Source organism: Brienomyrus brachyistius, chromosome 14 (assembly GCF_023856365.1).
Source record: "Brienomyrus brachyistius isolate T26 chromosome 14, BBRACH_0.4, whole genome shotgun sequence".
In the NCBI taxonomy this organism is placed as follows: Eukaryota; Metazoa; Chordata; class Actinopteri; order Osteoglossiformes; family Mormyridae; genus Brienomyrus; species Brienomyrus brachyistius.
This window is the reverse complement of record NC_064546.1, coordinates 10,157,345-10,180,123: the sequence shown is the minus strand read 5'-3', so window position 1 is coordinate 10,180,123 and position 22,779 is coordinate 10,157,345. Positions and strand designations below refer to the sequence as shown.

At 40.0% G+C, this 22,779-nt stretch overlaps 1 protein-coding gene across 2 annotated transcripts; it reads left to right on the top strand.

The window, feature by feature from the left end:
* Positions 1–83: 83 nt before the first annotated feature.
* LOC125707970 (xanthine dehydrogenase/oxidase-like) lies at positions 84–22,690 on the top strand. 2 transcript variants are annotated; one of them, XM_048975417.1, is made up of 36 exons: positions 87–308; positions 789–846; positions 1,603–1,699; positions 2,244–2,352; positions 2,824–2,950; positions 3,445–3,506; positions 3,939–4,004; positions 4,962–5,048; positions 5,414–5,555; positions 6,112–6,204; positions 6,581–6,732; positions 6,864–6,957; positions 7,545–7,654; positions 7,854–8,038; positions 8,496–8,670; positions 8,942–9,031; positions 9,598–9,767; positions 9,858–9,984; positions 11,030–11,149; positions 11,722–11,818; positions 12,629–12,753; positions 13,198–13,331; positions 13,611–13,698; positions 13,888–13,974; positions 14,183–14,374; positions 15,247–15,392; positions 15,710–15,791; positions 16,385–16,480; positions 17,119–17,247; positions 17,567–17,641; positions 17,772–17,824; positions 17,926–18,040; positions 19,836–19,901; positions 20,006–20,194; positions 20,834–21,001; positions 21,566–22,690. In XM_048975417.1, the coding sequence occupies exons 1-36, from the start codon at positions 174–176 to the stop codon at positions 21,614–21,616; spliced, it is 4,092 nt and encodes a 1,363-aa protein (XP_048831374.1). In that variant the 5' UTR covers positions 87–173; the 3' UTR covers positions 21,617–22,690. The 2 variants fall into 2 exon arrangements, 1 of the variants encoding a protein (XP_048831374.1); XR_007382396.1 differs by lacking the exon at positions 21,566–22,690 and having other exon boundaries at positions 84–308; positions 19,987–20,194; positions 20,834–20,973.
* Positions 22,691–22,779: the final 89 nt, after the last annotated feature.

Genomic DNA, 22,779 nt, shown 5'->3' with positions numbered 1-22,779 from the left:
TTGCAAAACCCCCGCTACCAAAATATAATAATATATCACTATATATTGTGGGAGCTCTAATGCAGAAGTTGCGTCCGTAAGATATTACGCGTAGGTTAGGTATTACGGTATCTGTGTTGCGTGCTGCGCTCTAAACCTTAAGCTCCAAAGTGCATCGCAAGGCAAACAGGGTAATGGTGAACTGTTTAAATCCACAGTATATGATAAGCACTTATACGGTGATTAAGCAAGAAATGCCGGATCCAGCTAACATCGACATTGGTGTTTCAATGGAAGGCGAATTACTTTTCTTTGTGAATGGGAAAAAGGTACGGTAGGATTACTTTATTTCGAAAATTTAAACAGAAAATTATATATTACATGCGTATACTTGTACTTTATATATTCAATAAAAACCAGAAAAGTAAATCCCGTATTGCCATCTCAGCTCAAAATATAAATGCGGATATAATTATGCATGTAAGTATTTTATTACAATACGTATGCAAATCACACTTCGATTTGCTAAAATTAGTAAATTGGTAGGCTAATTAGTTTGTCAGTGTACTGATACACATATTGTAGTTCCATTCCTTCCATTCACTTATGCTTCTTGGGATCGCAGTTATTAGTGTAAAAAGGTTATTAAACGTTTATTCACAAACTACTAAACGGTACTGTGTACCTGTCTGTTCATTATTTTCACCGACAAAACAACCATCTTGCTGAGTGCAGATAAAAATGTGAAAATCTATTTATAATAAATTTTTTGAAAGTATTGTTTTTCCTTGTTTCACGTTATTTTTCAGATTGTGGAACGCAATGCAGAGCCAGAGATGACGCTCCTGACGTACCTCCGGACAAAATGTATCCTTACTGTGTGTGTCACATACAGAGTATGCACATTCTAGTCCAAATAATTTGTTCAGGTCATGGACCTGACGTGGAATATACTGTATTTCCGTTTTTAGATTATATATTTTTAACAATGCATGTATACTAACGTGTTACAGATAATGATTTGATGAAAATATGATGTAAAACGTTTATTTGTTTGTTTCGTTATTTTTTTTCAGACAAAGTTATGATCCACGGCTGAATATCTGTGCATTGTGTGAATTGTGCAGTAGTAATATTCCAAATATCATTTAATTCCAAAGCTTTTCACACAGATTTGATTTAATCTTTTTTTTTTTTTTTTTTTGGGGGGGGGTGTATTTCCAGCTGACCAATCCTGCTACACTGTACTATATTCAGGTTGATGATTGAGTGCAGGGCTGTGGGTTCAATTCCTGCCCTTGTCTCTGTATGTGTAATTTCTGTGTTCTCCAAATGCTTGTTTAGATTTCTACCTGCACTGAGAAACTCATGCTTACGAAAACTAATGTGTCTAATTTGCCTGTATTATGTTTCACTTGCACAGATGGACAAATGGATTGTGCAGACACTCTGTTTACACAAGTTCTTGTTTATAAAAATGTTTGCGATTTGTCAGTAATGACCCAATGACTTTTTTCCATTAGGCAAGCTCTGCTTTACATTGTGAGGTCGCTGTTACTTACAGAAGTAAAGCGTGAAAGTAAAGTTTTTCTGTCACTTGATCCTTAATATTATTCTACTCAGTGGGACTGACTGGGACCAAGCTGGGGTGTGCGGAAGGGGGATGTGGGGCCTGCACTGTGATGATCTCCAGGTTCAACCCACACCTGAACAGAATCCTGTATCCTGTTCTAGACATAAAAACACAAAAGTACCTTCAATGATTCGGTGGTGGGCTTGACCAGTGCTTTGAGTCTGGTGAATAAAAGCAAATGGAAAATTTGGTATTTTATAATAAGTATGGTGTTGCTTTTGACACAGGGTTATTATATCATTAGAAATTATTTACCAATGTGTTAAACACGTTGAATCTAGGTCACTGCAGAGGAACAAAGTTCGAGAGTTTCAATGTGATGTGATACAGAGTGTGACAAAGTAATTTTTTTAATGCCATGGCAACAGAATGTGTTGTTTCTAGGGAATTTTATTTATGTATAAACCCAGAGGTTTACCCATCCCCGTAACTGCATAGATGCTAGATAATATGTAGCATGCCCCTCTAAAATGAGAGTGACACATGATTCTTTGCAAATACCTGTGGGTCAGAGGTTTCGAATGAGTTTCTTACCCATTATATTGGAACTGCCTCAGTATTTGATATCAGAGTGCAGTCTGCTGTTTGGTCAGGCAGGTCCTGGTTGCAGGCCTTTATGAAATACTTTCAGTCACCATGCAGTCAATGCCTGCTTGGCTCCAGTCTGCTCGCTGCATCACAGTGCTGTCACCACTGTGGAGGGAATTGGCAGCGTGGCCACCCAAGTACACCCAGTACAGGTAAACACATGTATGCCTGTGTCCTATCGCATCTTACAGCAATTCCGATCAGATACTGAAGAAATCTGGTTTGCCTTTTTCCCTTGTTTTGTTTAATAAATTAAAAATATCAAAGCTGGGGAAAAAATCATAGCTCTTCCAGCAAGAAAAGGTTATAGATTGCATCTTTACAAGACTCATTTCATGTTAACCATATTATGCTTTAAAAAAAGAATTTGGTTGTATTCTATACAATCTTAGTCTAATACAATAAATCCTCAGGGACTCCCAGACAGGCCACATTTGTGTTCCCTTCCAGCTCCCAGCACATATGTACCAGTTATTTGGTATTCTCCATTACTTAAATATTTGCTTCAGGTGTGTTGGGTTCCTGTGGACTCAGTTGAGAAAGAAACACTGCAATGGAGTAATCTCTGGACTGGAATGTAATGTAAATTCATTTACGAAAAAAAATTCCACTTTTCCACCCAGGAGCGGATTGCCAAGGTCCATGGCTCACAATGTGGATTTTGCACACCAGGAATCGTCATGTCCATGTACGCCCTGTTGAGGAACAGACCTCAGCCTTCCAAACTAGACATTGAGGAGGCATTTCAAGGTAACATTTACAAGCACACCCTGATTTTCCCAAGCTCAATACGCCCCTAGGTCAACAAGGGAGGGGTTTCACTTTGACCAATCGCAGTATTCTTTGTAAAACGTTGCCCCTGCTGTACAGAGATGCATATTCTTCCTGTTTCTGTGTGAGTTTACTCTGGCTACCTCTACAACAAAAATAAATGACTTATGCGCCTCATGCTCATTTTTGTTACATTTCTTACCAACGCGCCACACTGTATATAACTTGTGGAGCTCATGCAAAAATCTTGTCCTCAATAACTCAAATAAATTACTTAAAATGTAAAGTGCAGGAACTATAATTAGCTATTGAATAGTATTGTACTTAGCTTTGACATTGCAAAGTTATGCTATGTATCTTCTTATACATAAAGACGAAACTTTGACTGTCATTCCACCTAACTATGATCAGTACTATTAAAAATATCAAACACACCCCCCACAAAAGTTTATGCCTATGCTAATTTTTCACAGGTAATTTGTGCCGTTGTACTGGATATAGGCCAATACTGGAGGGGTACAAGACGTTTGCCATTGTAAGTATGGACCCTATTAGATATCACAATTGTAGTTAATCTGTATTTATTTCACTGCAAGGTGACACAATCTTTGTAGATGTTTAATTGGCAGTACTGACATTATAACTTAGGTCTGTATGGTGGAGGCCTGTATCTGTTTTATTAGGTGTTACACTTTATGGCTTTTTGGCTGTTGTTAAAATGCTTACCCAGTTGGTACTGTAGTGTTAAAGGATAGGACCATGAAATCTGTTAGCTATTGTACCTGGAATGCTTATTCTGTTGTATAGGCTTATATTAAAGTGAGGTACTCAACCTGAATTGCTCCAGTGAAATTTATCCAAGTATATAATTGGCTACAAAATCTGTAAGCTCCTTCGGGTGAAGGCATCAGGTAAATCATTGTATGTAACTGAACGACTGGTGTTCTGCTCTTTTAAAAACCTGCAGGACGGTGGCTGCTGTGGAAGAAAAGGAAAAGAGAATGATTGCTGCATGAACAGAGAAGCCAAAGATGTTAGAAATAAGCGATTAATTGCCATTGTTGACACACCACAACGAAATGTGTCCTCTGCATTTAACCCATATGTGACATAGCAGGGGGCAGCTAATTCAGCACCCAGAGACTAGTATTTGGGGGTGGTACCTTGCTCAGGGTACCTCAGTGGTGTCTTGCTAGGGAGGGATTCAGACCTTTAACCATTTCAGTTCCAACTGCACGTCACTAAGCATTAAGCCACCACTGTTAATGTGAGAACTCAATTTCCTTGAAGATGCACCTTGTTTCTAGGCCAGCATAGAGTTGTCATTACCTTGGCTTTCATGTTGTGACGTCGCAGTTATCTGACCAGTGAAAACATTCAAGCTTGAAGAGAAGTTGTACTTTTCATGATATGTCTGGCAATCCTGCAGACCAACTAAGCGTGTTGCATAACTAGTCGGAAGTGAACAGAAGTTGACTTATGTGTCGTAACACTGGTGCCAGCCTGTTATGACACCGACATCAAGGAGCCAAACATAATATTTAAAGAGCTGTGTGTGTCACCATTTCATATTGGAAGGGCAACTTCTCACAATGCTTTTGCATATTCAACCCCAACGTTCACACAGATTTTACATTCACATTTGACGTATGCATGGCATGTTGTATACATGACATTGCGGAGTATATGTAACTTAATCGGTTTTATTGAGTAAATACATTAAATAACAATACATTCTTTAGTTCTGATTCAGTACTTACCCATTCTTTCTTTTAAAATGTTTCTGTAATAATAGAGTGAAAACCACATTAGGTTAAATCTGTATGATTATTAGTAGCAGTAGTAATAAAAATAGTATAACTAGAATAATAGTAATAATTTCTCTGCATTGACAGTAAAGATTAATAGGTATTATATTTAAAAGTTTGATTATTTAAACTTTCTGCTGTTGCCATCCTTCTGAGTAATGTGGAATTATTACTAATTGCAGGGAGGTTCTGTCTCACAGCTGTATGACCCCTCTGAGTTCAAGCCTTTGGACCCAACGCAGGAGGTCATATTTCCTCCTGAGCTTTCAGTATGTGCATATATATATATATATATATTCCGCATTTCTCCATTGTTTATGACACAGTTATCCGCCTGTTCTAACTGCAGCTTTCCGTAACATTCTAGCCTCTACATTTTAATTGGTATAGTTCTGTAACTTTGGCTGGTCGTATAACAGTGACTTTTTTCACAAAATATTGCTCTGGTAATCTGCAGTTTTTTTTTAGTATTAATATCAGTATTAGAATGTTAAAATGTACTTATAGTGTAACAAAATTATTATGGTATATTTTTTTGTTACTTATTTTTGCTCAGTAGCCATGTTCTATCAATTAATCACAGTCAGTGGAAACGGAGCGCAGAATATGCATTGCTGTGGTGTTTTTCTTGCAGCGCTTAGCCAAACAGGAAAATAAGAAACTGCAATTTAAAGGCGAGCGAGTGGTATGGATCCAACCCAGCTGCCTGACAGAGCTGCTGGACCTGAAGGCGAAATACCCAGAAGCAAAGCTGGTTGTGGGCAATACAGAAGTTGGTAAGTTACCGCCTTTAGGGAGGGATGGACATACTGATAGGTAAAATTCAAGGTAAAGGCAGTCTATGCTTATGGCAAACATGTTGAATCACAAAAGAAGACCTCTGGAATGCTTACCTTGAAACAGTGACCGCACTGCTGAATCAGATCGTTATGGCTTTCAGGTTTGAGCAAAATGTTTTTGCTTTATACTTATTGTAAATAAGGAAATCCATAAGGAAGGAGTTCATTAGTTTACTTCTGAAGTACCTTCATTTATTAATTTACATTTATTTAATTTTGTGAGAACTAAGGTGGAGCAATCAATGCAGGTGGGAATTGGCTTCAGATTGTAGATGGATTTAATCTTAGAAAAAACCTTCACTATAGTACAGTATACCATTACCAAGTGAACTAGCTTTTGTCAGCATAAAAATAGAAATTACAAATAATAAATTGTTGATTTGACAAAAAAGAAACACATTCGCCAAGAAAATTGTCGATAAGTGGTAATATTACAATGTTATTTTGTCTCCGATGTTTATAATATTGTCTAAATTATTACACCATTTTTAAGGTATTGAAATGAAATTCAAGAATATGCTGTATCCTGTGATACTCGCTCCTGCCGTCATCCCTGAGCTCACCGTTGTCCAACATACGAGAAATGGTCAGGCCGTCCCTGCATCTGTTATGATGGTTGTAGAATGAAGATTAGATTAAATACACATACAACTTAATCCTTCATCTGGGTGACTTCCAGTCAATCATTTCGGCATGAATTCAAACTGAACATTATCTGTTGTTTCAACTTTCAGTTAAAAAAATAAGACTATATGCAGAGTAAAATTAGCAAAAGACGTTCCGGAATCACCAGGACATATAGATTTGTATTATTTTCAGATGCACATGTCTATATAGTCAAACATGTGAAGATCAATTAGCCTACATGTGTGTAAGATCGTATACTGTATGGGTCTTTCTGATGCTTTAATGTATTAACATGCTAATTATAACACAATAAAAAGTGAAGCTTATGTGTCAAGGGATCTTATTTGGTGCGGCCTGTACCCTCACCCAACTGGAAGAGGTGCTTCGCAGCTCTGTAGACGACCTCCTGCCTTACCAGACGGAAGTTCTTCATGCCATACTGGAGCAGCTACGGTGGTTCGCCGGACGGCAAATTCGAAACGTGGCGGTGAGGTTGAATAACATGGCGACTGGTTGCATAACTGCCGGCATCATTTCCTGTTTTACAGGTGGCAGTGATATTTGTAACATTAATTTGATTTAGTATCTATGGTTAACCTATTGTCCTATTGTTTACAGGCTATAGGGGGCAATATAATGACAGCCAGTCCCATCTCTGATCTCAGCCCTGTGTTCATGGCAGCCGGCTGTAAGCTAACAGTCGTATCTAAAGGTAAATAGTGCTTCTGCATGAACTCTCTTAGGCAAATGCACTTGTACCGCTCTCAGAAGAAAGGGTAAAAATGTGTACCTTTGCGTGTCACTGGGACTGTACCCTCAAGGGTCTACCAATTGTACCCTTAGCTGTAGGTAATTGTACCTTTTAAGGTACAGACAGGTGCCGACTTTCAGGAACATTTATTTACCATTGATGATACAGTAATGTTGTTTTTACCTTTGGGATGATGTTCTTCAGAGTCTGTAGTCCATCAACTAGAAGGTTCATGTGGAATCAGTAGTTACTGTACTGACTGATGCAACATCACTGATGAGTTATGGCATTTCACATGAGAGAATGTGATATTATGTAGTCAAAAGGAACCTTTTGATAATCGTTAAGTAATCTTTACATTTTACACATCATAACCCTATAGCCATAGCAAAGACATTGAAAATGTAGCTATAATGTTTTATATGTGATGCTACTGTGTTAAACTGGAGCTTGAAAAATATGGGGGGGGGGTCAACTGTAAAAATATATTAAGTTAATAATAATATAAGTTCACCTAGACCTGAGATGTATGGAATGATCTGCTCCAGGAGGGAAACGAGTCCTACAGATGGATGACCAATTTTTCCCAAGATACCGAAAAACAGCCTTAAAACCGGAAGAGATTCTGTTATCCATTGAAATTCCTTACACAAGGAAAGTACGCAGAATTTTTTGTTGCAATTTTCAAATAGCTGATTATCAGTTCATCTACTGTGAGATATTGAATGATATGAAATGTGTCCCCAGCCCAATGCACCTTTGCATATCTCAGCAGAGGTCCTCTGTGTCTTGCAGCCCCTTTACATATGAATCGATCTAGGGATTCCCAGGGACTCAGGTCACTTTTTGCATTACAGGGTCAGTACTTCTCGGCATTTAAGCAATCCCTACGCCGTGAGGATGACATCGCCATTGTGACCTGTGGCATGAATGTCATTTTTGAGGAGGAGACAAACACCGTCAGGCACCTCCAGCTCAGCTATGGAGGAATGGCACCCACCACCATCCTGGCCAAGGAGACCTGCAAGATGCTAATTGGGAGGTTAGGGATTTATCTATAAGGATACCAATACATGCCATGTGATGGGCTGGCACCCCATCCTGGGTCGTTCCTTGCCATACACCTGTAGCCTCCGAGATAGGCTGCAGACCTCCTATGACCCTGATTAAGACAATTGATTACAGAAAATGGTTGGATGGATGGATGGATGGATGGATGGATGGATGGATGGATGGATACAAATACTGAATGGATGGGTAGATACCAATATTGGATGGATAGATGGATACCGATAATAGATGGATGGATGGATGGTATCTCGATACAATGAAAAAAAAAGAATTTTTATAAAGCATTGGTTTTACCTCTGAAATATGGCTTTAAATGTGCCTATTTTATTAATTGTATCTTTAAATTGTAATTTAATGAACGTACCCTCTGATGGACTGGACATTCTACCCAGTAGTGATATTCAATTAAATACATATTTTTTCTACAGGAAGTGGAATGAGAATCTCCTTGAGGAAGCCTGCAGCCTCTTATCCAAGGAGATGACCCTTGACCCCTCAGCCCCTGGTGGTTCTGTCACCTACAGACGCACACTGACCATCAGCCTCTTTTTCAAGTTCTTCCTCACCGTCCAGCGTAAGCTGGCAGGAGACTTAAAGGGGCAGGTAATGAAAGGCCACATGCAAAGGAGGCGAACAGCAGCTGTCTTAAAAACATTTATCAGATCACCAAGAAAAATACCATTAAAAGAGTTTTGTGATGATTACTCAGGTACGTGTAGCATTAAGCAATAAACAACAGCAGACATCAAAACAAGTTAAAATAGAAATATTGGGCCAACTTATAGTGTGTTTTATCCTCCCATTCATTGTCCAGGACTACAGTTTTATAATCAGATACTGAAATAAAGCCTATGCCATGATTCTTCTCATATAGGGGATTATTTTGGAAGATGTCCGACCAGACTACGTCAGTGCCACTGAGCTTTTCCACAAAGAGTTTCCCTCCTGTTCTCAGGTCTACCAGGTAGGTGGCCATCGTTTCCTGTACATGCAGCGATAAAGTGCGTACAGCACACGTGTGTCGCAAAGTTCTCTTAGTTAACAGAGGTACAATGCAGACTCTTCTCCCTTGTCTGATACTCGCCCTTCGCATGTCTTTGTAACACACACATTTATCTTGGAAATAAAAGCCTAGCCAACAATTATTTACAGAATACATTCACTACTCAGCCTGAGCCTAATAAACCCCACAAAACTTTTTTTCTTACCCTCATAAACTTTGCTAGAAACAAAATAGACCAGATATGCATGTGTATCGCTCTATCCAGTCTAAATTTTGCACCACATTACCTGCAAAAAAGACCTGAAAACACCAGAATTTCTTGCAATAGTACCAAGTGGATATGAAATCATATGGACGGAAGTGGTACAACATTTATTTTCATTCTGAAATATCACCACGAATTGAAACCAACCTGCAGGTCAAACACAGATTAGTGTCATGCACTTACCCTGTTCTGAGAAATGAGGGGCAATATTTGTTTATATGTGCTGAGGTAATGAGTATTAAATCAAATGTTATTGTCCCAGGCAGTGCCCCCAGGGCAGAATGAAGAGGATGTCGTAGGTCGACCCATCATGCACCTCTCTGCCCTGAAACAAGCCACTGGTGAGGCAGTGTACTGTGATGACATCCCACACTACAAGAATGAGCTTTTCCTGGCGCTGGTCACCAGCACCACAGCACACGGCCAGATTCTGTAAGTGTGTGGATGATTCTTCTTTGAGTCCTTAAGTTGGCTGCTAAGAAATATTCTGCTACAATTGTTACTTGGCTGTGTTGCCATCAGGTCCATTGACTCCGAAGAGGCCATGTCATCACCTGGCGTCGTCACCTTCCTCACTGCTAAGGACATCCCTGGTAGCAACCTGACAGGACATGCAGTTTATGATGAGACAGTTCTGGCTGATGGGATGGTAATTATAGCGACCGTGGTGGTGTATTGATTAGAGATTGAGGGAAATCATCTGAATAAGCAACCATTTACCGGCTGTACTGATGAGAGAATGCTGGATGGTTTTGTCGGAAGCATTGTCTGAGTACTGCTCCTGAAGAACCATAATTCAATGCTTGTATTTCTAGATGCTTAAACATTTGTGCTGTATGTACAGTAGTCTGCATGTTACCATTCACACACACCTGTAGAAGTCAAAGGTGGGGGATCCTTCTTTGTAGAATCTGTGTCTGGTCTTTCTATAATCTTCCAGATAAGATTAACTAACGAACTTTCTTCTTAGCTCAAGACATTATTTGTGCCCTTACAGTGACTGTAGCAATGTGTACTATTGTAGCTTTTCAAGTATTTTTCAAGTGACCTTTACTGCAGGCATAAAAATTGATGATTTACTAAGTGGTGTCCAGATAGCCTCCTCCTAGCTTGGCACAGTTTCAGCATAGAAGCTGAGCACTGCCAGAAAAATAGGCAGTGTAGCTGATGCAGCCGCACTGGGGCCCGAAGAAGGGGGGCCACACGGAGGGAGGGGCAATAAAAAGTTGAAGCAAGAAGTGAAGCTATCTTTCATTAACCATTGTGCAACTTGTTATGACACCTAAAGACCTGCCAACAGTATTACTGGTACGGTCAGGATTTTGAGCGTAAAACACACCACTGTAAAAATTATGTAAATGATGTAAAAAAGGTGACATGCCTATTATTGAATCACATATGTGGGAGAATTACAGTTTGGAAGAGAATCCGAAATAAGGAGAGAAATGCATACAATTATATACCGAAAATTGATATCATAATTGAGTACAGCTCTTTTTTTCTGTTCTCGGAGTGGGAAGTCGTGTAAATTCGATTGTGTGCATGGACAAGTCCCTAGAAATGATGAGGGGGGTCCCCTATAAAATCTTGCACTGGGGCCCAGTGGATGCCACTGGCATGGCTATTTTACCCATTGATGTATTAAACCCAATACTGCAGTGTAACTGGCATGAACTTTGCCTCTTTTCCCAAAGGTCACATGTGTCGGACACATAGTGGGGGCCATTGTTGCTGATACACAGGCCCATGCTCAAAGAGCTGCAAAGTCAGTGAAGATCTTCTACAAAGAGCTGAAGCCTATCGTCACAATTCAGGTTAGTAACAGTGCACCAACAAAATTGTTTTCACTGCAATCTGGATTAAATCTGGAACATGCCATTCTACTAAGTTTAACCCAACCTTTGGCATTTAGCCCTTTATTGTGGATTTAGAATTCATGGTAAACATTGCAGTATATAAATTTTTATTAAGGACTTTGCAGACAAACAATGTATTTATTATAACTTCTTATTGAGTATATCAGGGGAATTACAGCACAGATTCCTTCTCATTCAGTGCTTTATTTATGCACTAAACATAAATCAAGGCAGTGACCTTTGACTACCATTTTACCATATTTTCATTTCTTTTACACAATACATTATGCTTTCAGTTTTTGCAGTATTTTTGCATCTGTGCACTTTATGTTGCTTTGCAGCTGTGTTTAAACAGATTTCCCATGGGACCAATAAAGCAGATCTTATCTTACAAGCGCATATAAAATCCACACTTATTGTGCTTTAACAAATAAGCAGAATAATCGAGTATATCACAAAAATGTGATTTTACTTTAAGCATATTTCCAGAAGCAGAATGTCCAATTTTTGTTTTTTTCCCCCTAATGCAGGAGGCAATTGAATGTAAATCATTTTATCAACCAGTGAGATCAATTAAGAAAGGGAACCTCAAGGAAGGATTTAAAGAGGCAGATCTCATTCTGGAAGGTGTGAAATCCATTGGGTTCATTTCTGGTTATTTTTAATGATTATTTCAGGATTATTTTAGATATGCAGTATGTCCCTAAGCATCTAACATTTATCTTGTTGTTTTAATTGCTATAATTTAAATAAATAAAGGGCATCAAATAATGAAACATCTGAAGTATACGAGAATAAAAGGTAACACTGAATGGCAGATCTATAACAATCTATCAACACATTCAGATCACATTATAATGCATTCATAAAGATAAATAAAAATATAAACATCACTATACATATTTATAAATAGGCATAACCCATTATAGCCATGTTTATTATGCATTATGAATGCTTTATGAAGCTCTCATGCATAATGCACTGTAGATCCCATCATATTGCAGTACTTAATTCTTATACCAAACATTATAATGCATTAGGTATCTATAGAGCATTATAGATGAAGTATTATAATCATCACTATAATGCTTTATGACTTTCTAAAGAAATTGAGGTAATGTTTTAATAATTCTTATGCCGACCATTATAATACATTACGAAGGCATCTGTAGTGCATTATAGGGGAGAGCTTCATTGGAGCTTATGAAGTATTATAATCAACACTATAATGCCTTATGACTTTCAATAGAAGATGCTGCAATATGCTTTATTCATTCTTATGCCAGCCATTGTAATGCATTATGGAGGTACTATATCTATAATGCATTATATATAACATCTTCTAGTAAAGTGTTACTGAATAAGCTCTTGAAGATTCACAAGCTCTTCTTGCTGGTTATACTGTATGCTTACATGCCGTCTGCTCTTGCTGTGCAGGAGAGATACATATTGGGGGACAGGAGCATTTTTACCTGGAGGCCAACTGCTCTCTGGCTCTTCCCAGAGGAGAGGATGGGGAAATGGAGCTGTTTGTCTCAACACAATCTGCTACCAAGACTCAGGTATGTAGGTCACCATGGAAATAGCACTTTTGGTGTGTAATGGATATAATGACAGATGATCACAAAAAGGGGAAAACGAATGAAAAAATAGATGGATAAATTGATAAATCCTTGAATGTAAACATTTACGTACATGAATCATTTTTCCCATGACTGCCCAGGATTTCTGGTTTTTGTTTAACCTCAGGGTTTAATTATTAATTGCAAGTGTCTAAATGCAAGCTTACTGTAAACCTTGCAGAATATTTACGCCCAAGTACAGGGATTTTCCTCACACACAGGCACTTAATTACTGAATAATCAAATGCTGTACAATTATTTGCTATTAAGTCTCGTATGTCTACTAATTTACTTTCAGAGCATTCCAGTGTTTTATTTATTAATCCCTTTAGTTGCATATTTCTTTCTCCTTTTTTTTTTTTAAATCTTGGTGGATATTATCAGCAACTGGTTGCCAAGGTGCTGGGAGTCCCAGCCAATCGGATCGTCTGCAGAGTGAAAAGGATGGGGGGCAGCTTTGGAGGGAAGGAGTCTAGGAGCACACTGCTTTCAACAGTGGTGGCGCTAGCGGCTCATAAGTAGGTATCTCCTACTGTACGTCATCACCTTTATTTGAAAAAGCAACTTTACCTTATTGTACTACAGTGATCCCCCGCTATATCTCGGTTCAGCTATCGCGCACCCGCTATATCACAGAATTTTCCCCGACGCATCACAGTTCTTTGCGATGTGTGTATATACATATACATTACATATAATTATAATAATAATAATAATAATGATTTTGCTGTTGTGGACTAACCTGCCCAGCCAGCATTTATCTTACGAGGATTTGCATGCATGTTTTTCCCACCCAGATTAAAAACCCCTGTCCGCTGCATGCTGGACCGAGACGAAGACATGCTTATCACTGGGGGCCGTCACCCATTCCTGGGACGCTATAAGGTGTGAGACCAGGCCTGAAATCATGTAGTGCTGCTCATCTATCAGCTTCCATCTTTGCTTCAGTAATTTAACTGCAGTGATTTATTCAAATATTATCAGATGCCCATATTATGGACAAAAAAAACATACAATGGCAAAGTACTTCCTTGTGAAATTTCGGCGAGCTAATTGTTATCATTTTCTCTTGAGGTCGGCTTCATGAAGACCGGTAAAGTAATTGCCCTGGAAGTGACATATTACTGCAACGCAGGGAATTCTACGGATCTGTCACTATCAGTGCGTGTTTTTAACGTTTTTGAAAGATATGAAATAAGGCTGAATCTTACCCTTTCAAGAAACACATGTAATATCTGCTGTATCTCTATCCATCATTGCATATTTTCAGTTATTAATAATCATAAGATCTTTAAAATATTTGTGATTTTAAATATATTTGCGTAGGGATACGTTTGACATAACAAATCATGCATTGCTTTTTTTTTAGATTTTGGAAAGGGCTCTGTTTCACATGGAGAACTGCTACAATATTCCTCATATCCATGGAACAGGATATATGTGCCGGACGAACTTGCCCTCCAACACCGCATTCCGTGGGTTCGGGGGACCCCAGGGCATGATGGTAGCTGAGAGCTGGATATGTGATGTGGCGATGGCCTGTGGCCTACCTGCTGAGGAAGTGCGTAATGACAGTAATGTCCTTTGTGACTAAGCTTGTGATTTCAGAAAATACCACCATTCTGAATGTTTAGACTGAGTCCTTTCGTCACTTTGCGAATGAATCAAATTGTTTTGCAGACTCACTTCAGATTTATGTGACAGCCCAAAGTACATGGCACTGGGATCATGTTACTTTGAGAAACACTTGAGAAATCACAATCGCAACTTGGATTACATCAAGTCAAGTCAAGTGGCTTTTATTGTCGTTTCAACCATATGCAGTAATACAGTACATAGTGAAAGGAGACAGCGTTCCTCCAGGACCATGGTGCTACATATAACACTACATCAACACAGGACTAGTGCAAGTGTGTAAAAAGGGCAGGCATTGCAAAAACAGTGAGACACGAAACAGTGCAATAGAAGATATAGAAGAGATGATAGTAGGTAAGACAGGCTAAGTGTAAAGTGTACATCCTCATTGCAAAATGAACAATGGCCACAAAATAAAAAATATGTGTGTTTTCAACAGAGCCAGATAATTATTTTAGGGTTCAGTGAATATTCTACTAAGATTTGCTTTTGTTTTATTTTATTAAGTTAAGACCGAAATGCAACACTTCAAATGTTATCCAACCCTGTATGTTTTCTATAGAAGCACTAACAGATCTGTTGAAAGGATTCCTCTAATAATACCTCAGATAATGAGACCAAAATAAATTATGCATCTAAGCATCTAAATATGATGTCATCCCATTGTGGCCACAAAAATCACCAAATGGTTCCTGCACAACCTGCATTATTCTCCGAAAGTCTGCATTTTCCCAGACGGAACAGCATGAAACTGTCCGCGGATGACAGTAAATTTAAATGAATGTCTATTATTTGCAGGTTCGGAAACTGAACCTTTACGAAGAGGGAGATCTAACACCTTTCAATCAGCATCTGGAGCAATTTACTATCAGCCGCTGCTGGGAAGAGTGCCTGGTCCTCGCAAAGTATCACTGTCGTAGGACACAAATAGAGCAGTTTAACAGGTGAAATAATTAACTGGAGAAATAATTTTTTTTCTGAAAAGCATTTGATGGACAAAGGCTGTATATTGTACATGTGAATTATAGGAATATTCTCCTCTTTCCGGAGATTACAATGGTAGTATATTAACATTTACATTTTACATAATTACCAGGCACTTTTGTTAAAATCGACGTACAAGTGAGGGAAATAGCACATTACAAATGCACTTGCTGTCAAGGGATCAAGTAGGCATGAGTGTAGCTAGGCTGAGATTCTGATGAATGCCCATGTACACATACACGGAAAGAGTCGTCATAGATTTCTTATGGGTTTCCAGACAACATCGCTGGAAGAAAAGAGGGATTTCTGTAATACCCACCAAGTTTGGAATTAGCTTCACCGCTATTTTCCTCAATCAGGTAAATATCCTTTGTGTCCCGAGTTTACATCTAATCAGCTGAACTATTCACCTCTAGTCCGACTCACTCTGTCTCCAGAAAGCTCTCTCTGACTCACAGAGGTGGCAATTTCAGGTCCAGAAAGTCAAAATCCAGACCATGGTTTACTTTCAACTTTGCTCAACTGGTTGGTTGAAAGTAAATCATGGTCTGGATTTTGACTTTCTGGACCTGAAATTGTCACCTCTGCTGATTCACAACAGTGAGGCTGTGTTGTTGGTATGGTACCATCTAATCCTTGTAAGGGGGAAAATATGAGCTATTTCAGATTTTACAAAACTACTTTAAAACTCAAAGGCTCCTGTGCTCGGATAATTAGTCCAATTCGTCTTGTGCTTTTACTGAGATGTTTCTTTGATTGAAAGACTCATCCAGCTGATTCACATTAACATTAGTGAAACATGCATGGTTATAGGAGACTGACCAATCAGCACACAGCAAGTGAAATCCTGGTCATTTTCATTGATTGGTAGTTTACAAACGCTGTCCATAGCTCATAGTGTCCCTACTGACATGGACACGAAATTGTTCTAATCTTCTTCATGTTCTTCTAGGCAGGAGCCCTGGTCCACATATACACCGATGGCTCCGTCCTCGTAACACATGGTGGCACTGAGATGGGGCAGGGACTACACACCAAAATAGTCCAGGTGCGTGTATTGCCCTGAGGTAGATCTTCTGCAGTGATAGCAGCTATAATGGTATTGAACAAACGGTCTGTATATAAAATGTAAAATATGGAATAATGTATTAGAAAAATGACTATGTTGTGCTGTGCTATACTGCAAGCAGTAGTAAAAGTACAGATTTGAAAAGTACAATGTGGAGCATAACAAAAAAGAATTCCTTTGTAATGGTTTACATACAGTTTTAGTTAAGGTATGATATATACCTTTATAGTCACTGTACCTCAAACAATGAAATGCCATTTAGTAGCACCAGTAGTACCAATCAGTAGCACAGCATATATAACATGCATAAAGCAAGGCAATAAATGTAGACACATGTATAGACATAGAAACTTGCAATATACAAAGGAGTATAAAAGCAGAATTATATGTACAGTATTTGTGGAACAGTGAAAAATGGTACCAGTGCAATAAAGAGGCGCAAATAGCAGAATGAATAATGTTTGCAGCTATCTGACATGTTGCACTGTTACCATTTTGCACTCTTTCACAAATACTGTACAAATATTTCAGGTTTTAATATTGTGATATATGTAAATTGTTGATAAGTGAAAGCAGCTGTGGATGAAAATCATCTAACGGCTATATTTCCTGTTCAGGTGGCTAGTCGGGCCCTGGGCATCCCAGACTCTATGATCCACATCACAGAGACCAGCACTAATACTGTGCCCAACACCAGTCCCACTGCAGCATCAGTCTCCTCAGATCTCAATGGCATGGCCATCTATGTAAGAGAGCAGCAGCCTGCAAATTTACTGATTCAGGGGTGACTGAGTTAAACATAAAAAGTCATAATCACAGAGAACTCAACTGGTTGGTTGAAACAAAATCTTGGTCTGGATTTGTACTCTCTGGACCTGAAATGTCCACCTCTGTTAAATGAAATAAAGGAATATTATCTTAAACCATAAACTTATACCAAACTGTTATATCTCTGATTATATTTTAATGACAAACACCCTGCAAGACAGATTGTAATAAGGAGATAAGGTTATGAGCAATATGAGGGAAGAACTGTGCAATAAATTATTTCTTTTACGTTTCCAGAATGCCTGCCAGACTTTGATCCAGCGTCTAGAACCCTACAGAACCAAGAACCCTCAGGGTACCTGGAAAGATTGGGTCAGAACTTTTCCTGCCAAACACCCATTAGGAGCACATATTTGCTAGTTCTGTATATATTGTCTGTGTTGTGTAAGCATGTGACATGCATGCCAATACTAACTGTACTTTTTAATTCTTTCCGTTACAGGTGACAGCAGCATATCTAGACAGAGTCAATTTATCAGCAAATGGCTTTTACAAGTAAATTACATTTCATACAATATCTATCTTCAGGTTTTGAGATACCTAAATGAGAAATGTCATTGCTTGGACGTTTTTGGATCTTCTTTATTTCAAACCAGGACACCTGATTTGGGTTATAACTTCGAGACCAATCAAGGACGACCATTCAACTACTTCAGCTATGGTGTGGCTTGTTCAGAAGTTGAAATCGATTGTCTAACTGGAGATCACAAGGTAGCACTGAACACATTGAAATTGATTTCCCATAATGCCATAAACCAGACCTTCCCAATATTTTTTTTCCTAAGGATTAAATTCTATCAGCAACACAAAGCCAAGGGCCACTGCATACGATAATGTCCTGTAAATGCTGCTTTAAGGCAACAGGGTACGTATTGGTGCTCACCACGGTAACTACTGTAAAAATGAAGAGACAAATCCATCCATCCATCCATCCATCCATCCATCCATCCATCAATTATTTCCCGCTTGATCCGAGGTCGGGTCGCAGGGGCAGCAGTCTCAGTAGGGAAACCCAGACTTCCCTCTCCCCGGCCACTTTATCTAGCTCCTCCGTGGTGTTCCCAGGCCAGCCGAGAGACATAGTCCCTCCAGCATGTCATGGGTCTTCCCCGGGGCCTCCTTCCATGCCCGGGACATGCCCGGAACACCTCACCAGAGAGGTGTCCAGGAGGCATCCTAATTAGATGCCCGAACCACCTCATCTGGCTCCTCCCAATGCGGAGGAGCAGCGGCTCTACTCTGAGTCCCTCCTGAATGACCCAGCCCAGCCACCCTGCGGAGGAAACTCATTTCAGTTGCTTGCTCTCACGATCTCGTTCTTTCGGTCACTACCCACAACTTGTGACCATAGGTGAGGGTCGGAACATAGATCGACTGGTAAATCGAGAGCTTTGCCTTTTGGCTCAGTTCTTTCTTCACCATGTCAGACCGATGCAGCGCCCACATCACTGCTGACGCCGCACCGATCCGCCTGTCGATCTCCCGCTCCATCGTTCTCTCACTTCACCTACAAAAAGCCTAAGCCTAATCCCGAGGTCACCAAATCAGACACCCTCAATGCCTTGGCTGCTCCTAGAAATTCTATCCATGAAAACTATAAACAGAATCGATGACAGATGGACCCAGATCCAACCCTGATGGAGTCCAACCCTAACCGGAAATAAGTCCAACTTATTGCCGCCCATGTGATAAACCCAATGTACAGGCGCCCAGCGAGGGGGCAATAAGTATGCCCACCCCCGCTCAGCGCCTCTCCCCGCGGGCAACTCCAGAGTGGAAAAGGGTCCAACCCCCCTCAAGGAGACTGGCTCCAGAACCCAAGCCGTGAACTATATCTAGCCGGAACTTCACAACTTCGCGCACCAGCTCAGGCTCCTTCCCCATCAGAGAGGTGATGTTCTATGTCCCTAGAGCTACCTTCTGCAGCCGAGGATCGGACCACCAAGGTCCCCGCCTTTGGCCACTGCCCAACTCACATTGCACCCGACCCCTGGGCCCCTCCTACAGGTGGTGAGCCCATTGGAGGGCTGTGCCCGAACAGGCCCCATGGGTGCAGGCCTGGCCACCAGACGTTCGCCATCGAGCCCCACCCCCAGGCTTGGCTCCAAGCGGGGGGTCCAGTGACCCGCGTTTCAGCAAGGGAAACCGTGGATCCAATATTTTTCTCTTCATTAAGGGTTGGACTCTGAGCCGCACTTCGTCTAGTTCCTCACCCAGGATCTGTTTGCCTTGGGTGACCCTACCAGGGACATAGAGCCCTGGGCAACTTAGGTCCTGGATCACTGGAACACGCAAACCCCTCGACCACGATAAGATGTCGGCTCCAGGAGAGGAAGAGACAAATCCAGATTTTTTAATTAATCAAATAATGCAAAATGTTATTCCTTCTGTCATAATGTCATTTAAAATGTGTATATTTATATTTTCACATTTCTATTACTTTTTCATAACATAAAAATTACAGTAGTTGATAATTCATGATGACATGGAACCGTATTCCTTCCAGAACCTTCACACCACCATCGTCATGGATGTTGGCAAGAGTCTGAACCCAGCTATTGATATTGGGCAGGTATGGATCTCTTTGCAGCATTTAGTTCCTTCCTAAACTAACATTAATGCTATGTGAACGCGATATAGAGAGGATAAAATGGCAGAGCCATGTGGTCTACACAGGTGGAAGGAGCGTTCATGCAGGGGGTGGGTCTCTTTACCCTGGAAGAGCTTCGCTACTCCCCCCAGGGCATCCTTCTCACTCGTGGGCCAGGCATGTACAAAATTCCAGCCTTCAGTGATATTCCCACGGAGTTCAAGGTGTCTCTCCTCAGGGATGCCCCCAATGAAAAGGCCATTTTCTCTTCGAAGGTAAGACGCAAGAGGCAGCTTTTCAGCTTACTTCAGGGACCTACGTATGATTGACATGACAGGACTTTTTAGGGCCAGGTGCTCAAATTGAGAGGGGTGCATTGCTTGAGGTAAATTTTACTGACCGGTGTGGGTCCTTCTCAGTAAATTTCATTAACCGGTGGGGGGGTCCCTCCAATAAATTTTGCCTGCCGGGCCAAAATTTGTATGATTATCTGGTATTGTCTTATTAAATTGGTGCACTTTGAACCTGAAATAGGGCACCTTCAATTGTTCCGGTAAAAGGGGCAGATGCTCAGGCACCCCCAGACCCCCACTCCTCCCGCACATGTATACTGCGATTACTGCAGTGTACTCTGCAAACTTCTCGCTATGCAAAGTATTTATCTGCAAATGCTCTTCAATTTCTGCAACTAGATTATAAATGTCCCATCTCTGTTCAGTTGTGGAATTTTCTGTCTTGCCTGTGTTCTTGCTGGTGTTTTTGTGGAATATTGCTGACTCACTATTGTAATTGTCGTATAATAAAAATTAGCTTTGTCATTATTATCTTCATTATGTGATCCTTACCAGGACAAACAGCTGGAAGTTGGATGGATGGATGGATTCTCAACCTCGTACTTCTGTGTCTCATTTCAGGCTGTAGGGGAACCACCACTCTTTCTGGCAGCCTCCGTTTTTTACGCCATTAAGGATGCCATCACTGCCGCTAGGGCAGAGTCAGGACTCAATGGCCCTTTTCGACTGGACAGTCCTGCCAGTGCAGAAAGGATACGAGTTGCCTGTGAAGACAAGTTCATCAAAATGGTATGTCATTGTGCGCATATTTATTACACAGTTCCATATTTAGCAGCATAATTAACGTAGCACAGCCAACATAATTCAGAAGCGGTCATCTTTATTATTGCTTAATATCGTTCTCATTGTTGCAGACAATGCAAATGGTTTGTAAAAAAATTACATACATTACACTTTTACGCTTTGTCCATTTCTGTAACTGGAGGGTAACGTAAGTAATACAGGCTAAAAAAACAATTCCTCTATTGATTACTGAATTCAATTAATCATTAAATTATACAGGTGCAGGCACAGATTACTTACCCATGTTCTTAATCATTATGTTGCTTGCCGACCTCATTATACCTTGCGGTGTATGTTGAGCATTCCAGATAAATTCAGTGTTAAAGATTAAAAACTCCCGTTATCAATGGAAAAAATATATTTCATTTGTCATTTTCTCATAGTTGCTTAGATGTGCATTACTCAAATTACACAGAATTATACAAAACCTGTTTGAATGTTTTGCTTTTCATTGTGAAGATTGTAATGCTGAGGTTAAACGAGTTCATGGTGTAATGCTGTCTGTTTTAGTGTCCCCCTCCAGAGGCAGGGACCTTCCGTCCATGGGCAGTGCAGGTGTGAAGACCAGATATGAAGAAGTTCAGCTGGGTCTCAGACAACATGCAGTGTCAGCTTGGCTATAACTGGTGTTGTAACAGCACTAAATGCATTAAGGAAAAAAAAGGAAAACATACTGCATCATAATAATCAAATTAATAATTTGCTAACATAATTACGGAAGAAGTTAACGTTTATTTTTAACCTACATATGTTGAAGAACTGATTGATAATCGATCACTTGAATGATTGAAATGCTCCATTCATCCTCAAATGACTTAACCTGTCAGCTGGCATGGGGGGATAGAGCGAATCCCAGGATGTACAGGGCAGGGGACACCCTGGACGAGATGCCACTCCGTTGCAGGGTTCAAACACATTTGCACATACTATGGGCAATTTAGAGATGCCAATTAATCGACTGTATAACTGCAAAAATACTATAGAACAAGAATAAAATGACACATGGCTCTTCTTAACTTTTATTTCACTGAAATCAATAAATTCACTGTCGCAGTGTTTCCCAACATGGTACTTAGGGACCCCCAGGCAGTCCAAGTCTGGTATTTTAAGGGTCACCTGCAGCCTGTCCTATATAGTATAGGGTATGAGGTCGGGACTCACCCTGGATCCCAGTCCATTGCAGGGCACATACACACATGGGTCACACTCACACACACATGGGTCATTTAGCCAAACTGCATGAGTAAACTGAAATAACTAGAGGAAATCCTGTGTAACATAGGGAGAACACACACACACACACACGGTGGAGGTAGGAAGATATATGGGCAAGAAAGACATTTTCTGTATAATTTCAAGAATATGACCTACTTCTAATACTGTAGTTGGCTAGCTTAATAAGTTTTTTATTTTATTTTTTAACGAACCTTCACTGCCAAGCTTTTGTGTAACCAAGAACACATTTATCTTGTGTGTGTCTGTAAAATTTAAAATTCCCACAATGTTTCATTAGTTTTGTCCACAGCCTGTATGTGTTACTATTTATGCCATAATATGGTTTTTGAAGGTGACTAACAAGGAGTGTATGAAGTAACTAAATCACAATTACAAGAACTGCTACAAAGTTGAATTTTATTAGGTTGAATTGTATCATTATATCTTCATCTCTTTTATGTAAAAAAAAAGTGGTTTATATGCAAGTTCTCAAAGCATCATAAAGCAAC

Excerpts from the sequence above, each read along its gene's own strand:
- LOC125707970 (XM_048975417.1), top strand. The coding sequence starts at position 174 with ATGGTGAACTGTTTAAATCCACAGTATATGATAAGCACTTATACGGTG. Across the intron at positions 9,768-9,857 it reads ACAGCACACGGCCAGATTCT|GTCCATTGACTCCGAAGAGG; the intron begins GTAAGTGTGTGG and ends TGTTGCCATCAG. Across the intron at positions 14,375-15,246 it reads GTGGCCTACCTGCTGAGGAA|GTTCGGAAACTGAACCTTTA; the intron begins GTGCGTAATGAC and ends TATTATTTGCAG.